The sequence below is a fragment of the Epargyreus clarus genome, unplaced genomic scaffold (assembly GCF_041222505.1).
Source record: "Epargyreus clarus isolate Ecla_fem2 unplaced genomic scaffold, WU_Ecla_fem_2.2 ptg000017l, whole genome shotgun sequence".
Classification (NCBI taxonomy): domain Eukaryota; kingdom Metazoa; phylum Arthropoda; class Insecta; order Lepidoptera; family Hesperiidae; genus Epargyreus; species Epargyreus clarus.
In genome coordinates, this window is record NW_027332225.1 from 9,535,636 (window position 1) to 9,548,605 (window position 12,970).

Sequence of the window (12,970 nt, forward strand, 5' to 3'; positions counted from 1 at the left end):
TTTAAGTGTTTAATAAATAAAATAATAAAAACGTTTTGCACATGATGGGAAGATTACCACTATAATTATTATGGAGATACATTATACTTGTATGAGTAATATTATCCCGGAATTGAGACATTTTGAATTACTTACGATGACCACAATTTGCAGGGATTGTGACCACCTTAAGTGGTTCGAAATATGGGCAATAAAGAAATGAAAACCGCTTATATTGTGGTACGGTAACTCTCCTTACATCTGAGGGTGGTAGAACCTTATATGGTTCATCTCCGGAGGCACCACCCTTACACCTTTTTCTGCCCAATAACCGCTCTGTTAAGCGCTGCTTTATTCCGATTTAAAAGTACGTACTTATCCGAGGCGTTCCAACTTAGTCCTCTGGGGTAGCAACACACCTGTGGCCAACTTCAGCTAGGACTATAATCCTATCTGGGGTTGAGTACAGGTCCATGAAGGGCCGTAGCCACTTACCACCAGGTGCAATGCATTATGTTCGCCACTTCTATAGTAAAAAATAAATATAGTTTAAAAAACTAAAAAACACGCTTTTATGTTAAAATCAACTAAAAAGCAAAAAATAATCTTCAATCTAGGAATCAATTAAGGAACAGTAAATAGTATCATTGTGGAAAAAGTGTGGGGTGCTCCATTTATCAGGTTCGAAAAGCGCCCCACACTTTTTCCACAATGATACTATTTACTGTTCCTTAATTGATTCCTAGATTGAAGATTATTTTTTGCTTTTTAGTTGATTTTAACATAAAAGCGTGTTTTTTAGTTTTTTAAACTATATTTATTTTATTATTTTTAGTATTTGTTGTTATAGCGACCACCATCATGCATCGTTTGTAAAAAAATCAAGTGTCTATCTATTACGGTTTAAGAGATAAAGCCCTGTGACTCAAGAACAGACAGCGGAGGGTTTCGTTTTATCCTTTGAGTACGGAATCCTAAAAATCATTCTACAAGATGGCATTATAGATATGTTTCAGTACATTTGAGTTATAGGGAAATAATATTATTATTTTCCAAAGCTAAAAATCAATCTAGTAACTTTGCCTGAACGCTCCATAAGGCGCTTTCTCTCGCCTCGAAAATCGTTAATCCTGAGGATATTGATAAGGACAATGGTACAAAATTATTAAAATCGTGTATTTTCATCGGTCCTCAATAAATCTACAAAGTTTGAACGAAATCTGGCCGTTTAGAAGTTTAAGAAGTCGGTTACAAACATACAAACAAACATACAAACAAACATACAAACATACAGGTGAAGCTAATAAAAAGCGTGTAAAAACAACTAATACAGTTACATCATACTGACTAATGTATAGACCATAAAACTGCTGGTTGTCGATAATATACGTCACTTTTAAATACTTATTCTATTTTATATTTTTGGAATATTTAGTCTTGCTTTGAAATGAAATGTCATCTGATTTTTGCATCTTTTGTAATCGATGTGTGATAAATCGAAGAATATATTGTATTATTGGATTCTCTGAGCGTTTACAAATACAATAATGTTCGATAGCTTAACGTTTACAAACGCTATGTAAAAAGCGTACTATAAACTAAGTGATTATTTGACTGACAAAACAGTGTGGTCTGAATTAGCTCCAACTCCACATGTACCATTACGTTAAGTTGACATTGTAAAAAACATTTTTTTAAAAGATGTGTGTTATGGAGTTTCTTTCGCTTATTCTTCAAAACGTGCTCTGTAAAGAACCTATTTTCGATAAAAAAAATTGATTTGATTTGATTTGATTACGTGGAAACGTGAGTGTTTAGTCACTCACCAATTCTCAGCCACTTAAGGTACTTCACTACGTAGAACAAAGTTATGTATATTGTGTTTGGATCGTAAATATTTTTTTATTCACAAAAATGAAATTAAAATGGCACAATGATGATATTCACTAAGAATTTTATATTTATTTATTTTAATTAATTTGCACATTAACATACAAATTATTCTTAATTTAATTATAAATAATCTCAGGTGGTTTGTACACTGTTTTGAGAATAGTAAAATATGACCAAGATCTGCTTATTATCTGTAAAAAAATATTTAAAAAATCATTTTGGATAAAAATATTCATTGAGAATATAAAAAATGATTATAATTTTATTACAATATTTATAAAAAGAACAAATATAAAAAGAATTCGCGCTTGAATTGATATGCCGAAACCCGGGATCGAACCAGGGACCTTTAGATCTTCAGTCTAACGCTCTCCCAACTGAGCTATTTCGGCTGGTACGTAATATTGCGAAATTTGGACTTAGTTGGGAAAGTAAACGACAACAATGATGATCAAGTTTTTAATACGAAGTGAATTCTTAGTATGGAAAAGGCTATTTTTCAATTACATTATTTTTGACAATCAGTGTATTCATTTTTTTCGTAACTAAGTCGTCAATACGTATAAGGGATATCAAATGTTAAAGGTATATATATAAACAAGTTGAGAACTATATGAATTCATGTATCTTACCTTAATAAAACTTTCATATGAAATTGTAGAGAACTTATATGCAGTTAATTTTTGGGGCTTTGAAGATCTGGAAACAAAATTGTTTTCGTGTTAGTTACATTCAAGTAATCTAGTTACTCATATGATTAAATTATAATATCTATTTTTTATAATATACTACTACTAGCAGACGAGCATGCAGTCCACCTGATGGTAAATGGCTACTACCGCTCATGGATATAACATGGACAGTAATGAACTTCTGATTGGATTAGATTTCTTGAGGGAGGCTACAGATGCGCCGCTACATTTGAGGACTAAGCTGGAACGCCTCGGAATAGTATGTCTACCTTACTACACCCTTCAAACCAGAACAGAGCAGCGCTTAACACTGCTGTTCTTAGGCAGAAATAGGTAGAGGTGGTGCCGCTGGAGTCGAACCAACAAAAAAATTACTAATTTTTATTTACCGCTTAATAACATTTGGAGGCATGGTAGTGCCTCCGCCAAGTCGAGCCAAAAAAAGCGGCACGGCCGTACCATTCTTTTCTCGAAGCAATTCGGCCTTTCCTTTTACTAATAATCTACCATAATACATACAACGTGACCTTTTTGTAATCAATCCCAGATGACATAACCTACCCTAAACGATTCAAAATCTTCACTTGAATGACAATTCTAGCTATATGACTACGTGGCTATTTTTGAAAAAAGAAAGAAAACAATAGAAGATTATTCTTCCCGTACACACGACTTGCTTGAGATAGTGGACGTTTTTTGAAGCGAAAACTTCTTTGGCGGCATTGTGCTCTTTGTGTGATGGGTAAATGTTAAACTCGCGACAGGACACGTCGCCTGATCGAAAATTCGTAAGATGGCAAAGGAAACTGCAAAAGTCAAGATTTCATGCGGTGTCAGCAGAGAAAAAATATGTCAATGGGTGTCAGTTTCGTTTTTATTTATTAAATTTTATTATTCAGGTTAGGTTTCGAAAGTTAATGCCGGCACTCCCGGAGTGCAACGCGTTGTTTTTTTTAAATTAGTTTTTAAGTTTCTAATTCGAGTCTAGAATATTTAAAAGAACAACGTGCAACTGACAAGACATCTTGCAACAAGACTAAGCTTAAGGTAAATACAAAAACAAAATTAATTCTAACAAACTAGCTTGTGGGAAGGTAACTTCGCACAAGGATATTTAACGGGCTTTTTACTTGTTAATTAATAGCAAAATAAAGGAAGTTTAAATTAAATGGACTGTGTTTTTACTACGGATCTTTAGTTTTAGCGTGTTAGAAATTGTATAGGCTAGAATATATAGATTCGAATTTGCTAAAATTTATATGAATATCTCTAATCCAAGTCATTAAACTTGTTTCTTTCTTTTTTATAATATAGGCGTAGCAGACGAGCATGCTAAGGTAAGTGGTTAGCTACTGCCACCCATATATATATCTGTAATCAACCCCAGATAGGATTAGATATTCCTACGTGAGGTCGACCACAAATGCGCCACTACCCCTGAGAACTAAGCTGAAACGAAAAGTATGTCTCCCTTATCACACCCTTTAAACCAGAACACAGCAGCGTTTAACACGGCTGTTATGAGGCAGAAATAGGTGTGGCGGTGGTTCCGCCGGAATCGAACCACAAAATATAACAAATTGTGTTATAGGACCACCTATATTACAATCTTTAAGTTCAGTAATCTTCTCACCTCTGAATGAGCTGTAAGATTGTCTTTTTAGATCTTTGATCCATGGTATACCACTTGCATAAGAATGCTGCTTCACCGACTCCCCTACTCTGTAACAATAAAACTACGAGTATTATAGGTATTTATAGGTATCAAGTGGGGTGTGGGTCCGAATAATATATGAGATTCAAACGAAAGAGTTTATTTCAACTTTACTCATGTGTGAAGATAGACATAACGTTTGAACCTTTGGAAAATATTCGATGGCTTTTACAACAACCCGGTTGAAAGTCCGATATATGTACTAGTGGGGGAATGCTATATGAGCAGTGGTGTAGTATGCTCTTTCTTCTAGTTATAAAGAAAATTGCTCAGCCGTATTTTTAAAATGTAGAAGTGGCTAACGAGCATTTTTTTAATTGTATCTAAGTAGCAAACATGAATGTTTGAGTCCATCTGATGGCTACTGCATGGTCATCTGTCAATAACTCCGTTTTTTATTTTTTTTATAATATGGAATAGCAGACGAACATAGACACGACGACTGCATAGTCCACCTGATGGTAGGAGGCTACTGCCGCCCATGTACATCTGTAATTGACTCCAGATAGGATTCGATATTCGTACCGGAGGTCGGCGACCACAGATGCGCCGCTACCCCTGAGGACTAAGCTGGAACGCCTCAGAAAAGTCTGTCTTCCTTACCAAACCCTTCAAAACGGAACACAGTAGCGCCTAACACTGCTGTTATGTGGCAGAAATAGGTGTGGCGGTGGTGCCGCCGGAGTCGAACCACAAAGGGTTCTACCACCTTCAAATTCCTCCTTAAGTATTTTTTCGTGCATAAAAATAATGAAATAGACTAAACAATTACCTCCCGGATTAAATTTTCTCCAAACACACTCATCATGAAAATTTGTAGCAAAACGGAGAATAAAAACAAAACCACACCAGGTGTTTGCGTCCATTTCCCCATCTGAAATTAATTTCATTCATATGGAGTATATTGTTTTTATGAATACGTTTGAAAAACTTTTATATAAAATTATTTAATCTGTGATAGATTTTTTTTTAAAGTTTTTTCCGAAAATGGACAATGAAAAGTTTTTATTGCTTATGTTACAATGTTTACTGTAATGTTACAATGTTTACTGCAATGTTACAATGCTTACTTCAATGTTAGAGCTATTCACTTGAAGCCATGTATAGTACCGGAACATTTACCATACCAATCTAATACGCAGTAGGTTCCAGGTTCGATCCACGGCCAAACAGATATCTAAATGGTGAACTTAGACTTATGGTCTGGAGCTGGGTATATTTGTGTATTCGTCTTTGTGTGTGACAATTGCACCCACGATATAAAAATCCTAGTGTGTGGCGAGAATCAAAAGCTTAATTTCATGCGTTATTTATGTTATATTACAATAATTATTGCTATGTTACAATACTTACTGTTAAATTGAATCCTAGTGCACATATTTCTAAAGAGCCCACCAAAACATTGAACAAGTTGGGAGCCGTGAATATGTCCTCTAAATCTTCGGATAATCTAAAAGAAAATCTCACTTCATTATTCTTTGTAAAGGAGCTAAAATACCTGTTTCAGAATATTACTAAAGAGGCAGCGAAAAATCCATATGTATACAGTTATGTTTATGTTACTTCTTTACAATATGATCACTATTTAAGTTCTCTTGAAGGGTCAGATGCCAGTCCTCTAGATGATAACTATTACTATACAGGGTATAGAGTGAAGTGCTATCAGATGTCGTCAACTAATGCGTTTAGTCCTAAGGATACATTAGAAAGAAAGAAAGAAAGAAAGAGACAGAGAAAGAAAGAAAGAAACATTTAGAATGCATTATGTAAGTCTCTCTCTCTCTATTTATACACTCTTAAAACCAAAATACAGCTGTGCTGGACAGCTGCTGAAGCGGGTATGGTGGAAATAAGACGGCCGTTTTGGAGTCGAATAATGTAGGTGCTACACCTTCGTCTGCATTTATCTTGTTTATTGTTTAAAATATTTAAAGGGTTGTGTTGTAAGCTAGCTACTATAAATACAAAAACACGACAACGTAAACTATAGCCCATATTTACCCCCACAAGACAAATCCAACGACAGGTCATATTAAAATCCGTCGTACGTTATACATTCTTTGCTGTTGGTTGCCAAACATTGAGACATACATGCATAAGCTCGAAAAACATTATATGATTTTAGACTAAAATTATAGCGGAATTAGACAATCTATCTATTCTTAAGAAAAATGAACTAAACGTAGGGAATATAGATAAATCTTCCACTAGTACTTGTCAACGGCTTCTCCCCGCCACCGCAGTTTCGCCGTAACCACGACCCGTGCAACGGGGTCGAAATATCAGCAATAATGATATTTAAAAACGCATATCGTGAGTACCCGTTACATAATAAAATGTCGAAAAGCATTAACCTCCGCAATCGAAAAAAATACTCACTTCAAAATGTACTGGTGCCTTTTGACTATATCGTTCAATAAATACGAATTATCGGCATCCAAGTCAATAATCTCGCTACTGAGAAGCGTGAAGTGACTATACACATGAGTAGACATGATATAGTAGAGGGCATCAACCGTTGTAAAATATAGAACACAAATGAAACCTGTAAAGAAGACGTTTCTATGAATTTTGAAATAGAAAATAATTTGCAAAATAAATAGATTTTCTTAGTAACAGTAAGAATTCACAGAATATCATATTTCTGCCTTCTAAGTGCCTTTTTTGTTTTGAAAAATACGTACAATTGTAGATTTCGGTGGAAAGCTTTATATATAAGGCGATGGACATCTGTAATCTTTCCCAGATAGGATTATAGACCTATCTGAGGTCCAAAAATGTTTTGTTACTTGTTACTGAGAACTGAGTTGATACGCTTCGTATGACGAGGCGTATGGAGCGATACGAGATTACGTATGATCTTTCTTAAAATCATAGTACAGCTGTGCTTAAGACTGTTATTATGTCGAGATAAGTGATGTTTGGAACCCAACCGCGATAGTTCTAGAATCGTTCAAAATTTAAATAGGTAACCTCTATAGTACCTATAAGGTACTTATTTAAATTTTGAAAAGACTATAATACTAACCTTCGAAGTAATTCATTTAAACTACGACATACAAAGCAGATTGCTATTATTTTTTCTTTAATACTGTTGTTTCTTTTACTAATAAAGTAGCTGCATAATAAAGTTAAAGACTTACCACTTGATATAGAGTGAAGGTATACCGCTGACCACGTGGCACAATTGTCTGTAGAAAACGGTACATAGAGGGAATAAGGTAATATATAAGACACCTCTTTAGTGTCTATGTAATGATACAAAATTATTATAAGCGAAGAAAAGTTGTAAACAGAAATAAGCACACCATTAAGAATATAGTAGTATTTCGTTAAATATTTCAGAAACACGAAATTTTGACGAATTTTGTTTGCTTTTTTGACATTGTTCACAATATCGTGATAAGTGGTTTCGAGGGAGTCAGTGAGTTTGAACACTCTATGCCGCTTATACACTAAGAGGAGTAGTTTTATAATAGACAGAATCCCAATGCAAGTGCACGGTGCTAACTGAGTTAAAGTGAGAAAATTCTCAGTTGACGATTCCGATATGAAAAACCCGATTTCCTGCAAAACCGTCAGAGTTAATGAGAAAAAGAAAATATAGAATCTGAGACTTATTCGAGAGGTATGAAAAGGAATTCCTAGAAGCCAGAAATTAACTTTTATCTGTCTGAACACTTCGTCAAAGGATGGTATATCCATTTTTAAGCCAAGAGAAGCTGTTGTTGAGAGACTGTTGTTGAGAACTGTTGTTTTCAGATAAAAAGACTGAATGATAGACGTTTAAATACTGTAGAGCCAGAAATATTACGAGTTATTAACGCGGAGGCCATATTTAAATGTACGATAAACTAAGGGCTGTCAAAAATATGTATTTTAATTTATTAAAAAAATATGATTTATCTTGAATCGATGTACGTAAAATGCATGCAGTACACATTTCATACCCTTCGGAAATAAAGAAAATAACATAAAAGCTTGTTTTAGGTTACACAGTTTTTATTTCGTGTCCCTGTCTATTATTTATAAACTTATACACATACATTTTAATACACTGTCAAACAATCAACGAATTTTTTAATTAAAAGTATCTAGTGACGGCCCTACTATTAAAATTCTTTTGCCTCTTTCGTCACTGTAACACAAATTACGAAGTAATTAATTATTGATACTTTTAAAAACCAATCATTGAAAATGACAGCAATAGGTACTTTTTAAAAATATAAGATTTACTAAAAATTAGAGTAGTTATCCTATTAAACATTTATGAACTGCTGTATGTAAAGCTGAGAAATATATTATCTACAATCACTACACAAAATAAAAGCAATTATAATAATTTAAAACGACGTACCTTAAACAGTGCCTCGTAATATTTTTATACATATCTACTTAATAATATATATTTTTTCATCATCATCATCATCATCATCAACCCGTTATTGTCACGCTGCTGGTCACGGGTTTCCTCTCAGAATCAGACTTAGGCCATAGTCCACCGCGTTGGCCAAGTCCGTTTTGTTAGACTCAAATCAAATCAAATCAGTTTTTATTTGCAAATAAGGTTATACAAAAGGTGTTCAATCAATACAATGATCTCTTATTTTGCCAAAAAGCATGCAAATATAAAATTATACTTAGTATTATAATTATTAATTATGTTTATGTCAATACTAACTTCAAACTATCCTTAATTACTAAATGCAATAAATGAATCGATTTCATTTGAACATTTATTATCTTTAAAAAACGCAGCCGAAGGACCTCCTTTTTCAAAGTCAATTTAGAAACTTATTTTTACTCTGAACTCTCAATTTAAAATTCTCTCAACTCTCCCTAACTACATTCAGCTTAGTGTAGTCAATACAACCACTTTGTAGTAATCCCCGGTAGGACTACCATGAGTTTACAAAAGTATTACTCGCTAGCGACTGCGTAAAATAAATGTATGAAAAATTGTACAGCGCCTCTGGTGGTTACTCGTAGAACTAAAATCCGTAGTGACGTAACTCGATACGTAAAAAACCTATCGAAATCAAATCGCTAGCGAATGTCATTATGATCTATTGCCATACAAATTCGGTCCCATGAGTCATTAATTTGACAGACGTTGTCAAGAAATACCGTAACGATAGTAGTTATGTTATTCACTAGCAAAATGACAATAGTTTTCTATTTACCATTTCTATTGTGGCGTTTCTATGCCAACTCATGGTAATGCTACTGAAGTAGGAAGTATGGCGTGACTCAGTGCAGTTTGTACAAATGTAGTTTTATTTGTGCTTGGTAAATATTACATGAAAAATACTTCACTTTTGTATGCTTAAACTTAAACAGACATATTTAAGCCTATAAATGGAAAGTGCTTATGAATCGAAGCAGGGGGGCTAGCCATGTTACAAACTTTGCATTCTATTCGTTTTCTATTCTATTCGTTACCAAATGTCTTTCTACATATACGATAAGTCTATGGTTAGCGATCACATTTATAAAACAATGAGCCGTCACATACAATATCGTCTGGTTTCTACACCAGCCAAAATACCTACATGGTAATGATTAATTATTTAATAGTAATATTACAATATAACATCATAATATACATAAAAATATACCATATTTTATAGTACATGTATTTTATTAATTAAAACTATTTGCAAAAACTAAACTTAATAATGTGTCTATGAACGGTAACTATGGTGATTAGTGATTGTTTACAAAGAGCATACAAATTGTTTATAGCGATATTACTAATGACAGTGACAGCGATCGCATGTAATTTGTATAAAGTTACCTATTTCAACTTAGGATACGTATAACCAAAAGAAAATATCTGGACGTCCAACTTCCAACTAAAATTTACTGGCTCATGGCAAGAATGTCTCTCAGCAACAAACTTGAGTACTACAAAGTCATACTAAAACCAATATGGTCATATGGATCTAAGCTTTGGGGAACCGCATCCAACTCAAACTTGTACATCACACAACGCTTCCAATCGAAAATGCTTCGCATGATAGCTGATGCCGCAGAGACAACAGGGAAAGAGGAAGTGACAAATAAACTAAAATCATATACTCGTCATATAAGGACACCCCAATGAGCTTGCTAGTGAGCGTATGAAATCCACCCGCACTTTTAAGCTCATCAAAAAGAGAGCTACTCAGGATCTTCTTCCATCGTAGGAGCGGCTTCCAAGGAGGCAATAATTATAAATGGGTATGCCACTGGGTGTATACCATACATGCCATCCCGACAAATTAAACCTCATAACCACCAATTTTATGCCTAGACAGGGAGATTGCAGGGAAACAGGAGATATTAATGAAAAAAGGATACGGATATTAATATTATATTTTTCTTTTAAGGTTTAAATAAATTGTTTAGTTACAAGTAAAGCTAAGATGAGAAGTATTAATAATGATTCAATAAAACAGTTCAACTGAGACAATATTTTTATTTAAGCACTGGAATAACTCTAAGTTCTATCCTATCTATCTATTATATTATATGCTCATATTCATTTAAAATAGAAAAACGGCTGTGCAATCCATTTCTATAATATTTTAGGATACACTAGTTATAGAGAGCCATATTCAAATTTCAACACATCTAAAGTATACATTTTCAACTGATCAAAAGTAATTAAAGTCTATAATGCAGTGATAGCGCGTAGTGAAGTGACAAACAGCTGATACAGAATCCACCATTTTATTAGCGTTAACGTTTTCTACAGGGTCGGCGCGATCGCTCACTATGACACTTATCTTAGAATAAGCTTCGCTAACAAATTTGACTAAAAAGTCAAAAGGTTGTCAAAGGTTGTCATTTGTATGGAAAAAAAGCAATGACATGGGCATTGTAGAATCGCTAGCGTTCTATTCTATCGTGTAACTTGGCTACGACTTTTCTACTTCGCTATTTTGATCACGTGATCATTGATAATTTCATACATTTTAGCGTTTCTATAGCGTTTCTACAGCGCAAGCGACTGTAGAATGTCAACTTGGCTAGGCCCCCTGGGGGGCTATGCTCATGTCATTGCTTTTTTCCATACAAATGACAATCTTTGACAACCTTTCAACAACCTTTTGACTTTTTTGTCAAATTTGTTAGCGAAGCGTATTCTAAGATAAATGTCATAGTGAGCGATCGCGCCGACCCTGTAGAAAATGTAAACGCTAATAAAATGGCGGTTATTGTATCAGCTGTTTGTTACTTCACGACGCGCTATCACTGCATTATAGACTTTAATTACTTTTGATCATTTGAAAATGTATACTTTAAATGTGTTGAAATTTGAATATGGCTCTCTATAACTAGGGTACCCTAAAATATTATAGAAATGTATTACACAGTCGTTTTTCTATTTTAAATTAATAGGAGCATATAATATAATAGATAGATACGATAGAACATAGAGTTATTCCAGTGTTTAAATAAAAATATTGTCTCAGTTTAACTGTTTTATTGCATAATTATTAATGCTTCTTATATTAGCTTTACTTGTAACTAAACCATTTATTTACATCTTAAAAGAAAATATAATATTAATATCTGTATCCTATTTTTCATTATTATCTCCTGATTCAATAGCAATCTCCCTGTCTAAGCATAAAGCTAGTGGTTATGAGGTTTCATTTGTTGGCATGGCATGTGTGGTATACACCCAGTGGCATTTTCATTTATAATAATTGCCTCCTTGGAATCCGCTCCTACGATGGAAGAAGATCCTGAGTAGCCCTCCTTTTGATGAGCTTTAAAGTGCGGGTGGAATTCATAAGTTCACTAGCAAGTTCATTGAAGTGTCTTTATATGAACGAGTATATGATTTTAGTTTATTTGTCACTTTCTCTCTCACCGTTGTCTCTGTGGCATAAGCATTTTCGATTGGAAGCGCTGTATGATGTCCAAGTTTGAGTTGGATGCGGTTCCCCCAAAGTTCGGATCCATATGACCATATCGGTTTTAGTATGGATTTGTAGTGGACAAGTTCGTTGCTGAGAGACTTTCGTGCCATGAGCCAGTAAATCTTAACAAGTTGGACGTCCAGATATTTTCCTTTGGGCATACGTATCCTAAATTACAAGTACAAGTAGGTAATTTTATACAAAATACATGCAATCGCTGTAACTGTCATTAGTAATATCGCTATGAACAATTTGTATACTCTTTGTAAACAATCACTAATCACCATAGTTACCGTCCATAAACACATTATTAAGTTTAGTTTTTGCAAATAATTTTAAATAATAAAATACATGTGCTATAAAATATGGTATATTTTTTTATTTATATTATGATGATATATTGTAATATTACTATTGAATAATTAATCATTACCATGTAGCTATTTTGGCTGGTGTAGAAACCAGACGATATTGTATTTGACGCCTAATTGATGTAAATGTGATAGCTAACCATAGACTTATCATATATGTAGAATGATATTAGCTAACGAATAGAATAGAAAACGAATAGAATGCAAAGTTTGTAACATGGCTAGCCCCCCAGGTATGTTAGGGAAGTTATTTTACCAAAGGGAAGGTATTTTTAACTCATAATAAAATTGTAATTTCAGTGCGCATGTTTTTTGAATAACTTATGCAGGTTTCCTCTCGATGTTTTCCTCCACCGTTAAAGCAAGGTAAAATTAATTTCTAATACGCACATAACTTTGAAAAGTCAG

The 12,970-nt window shown here is 33.9% G+C and overlaps 1 protein-coding gene and 1 non-coding gene across 2 annotated transcripts; both read right to left on the reverse strand.

Annotated features, from left to right (window-relative positions):
• Positions 1 to 1,988: 1,988 nt before the first annotated feature.
• Positions 1,989 to 7,983, reverse strand: LOC140749125 (putative odorant receptor 92a). The gene is made up of 7 exons (XM_073082155.1): positions 7,422 to 7,983; positions 6,658 to 6,823; positions 5,632 to 5,728; positions 5,051 to 5,152; positions 4,198 to 4,286; positions 2,505 to 2,571; positions 1,989 to 2,063 (listed from the first exon to the last, which is right to left on the reverse strand). The coding sequence occupies exons 1-7, from the start codon at positions 7,981 to 7,983 to the stop codon at positions 1,989 to 1,991; spliced, it is 1,158 nt and encodes a 385-aa protein (XP_072938256.1).
• On the reverse strand, positions 2,192 to 2,264 carry TRNAF-GAA (transfer RNA phenylalanine (anticodon GAA)). The gene has a single exon. It is a non-coding gene; the product is annotated as a tRNA-Phe (tRNA).
• Positions 7,984 to 12,970: the final 4,987 nt, after the last annotated feature.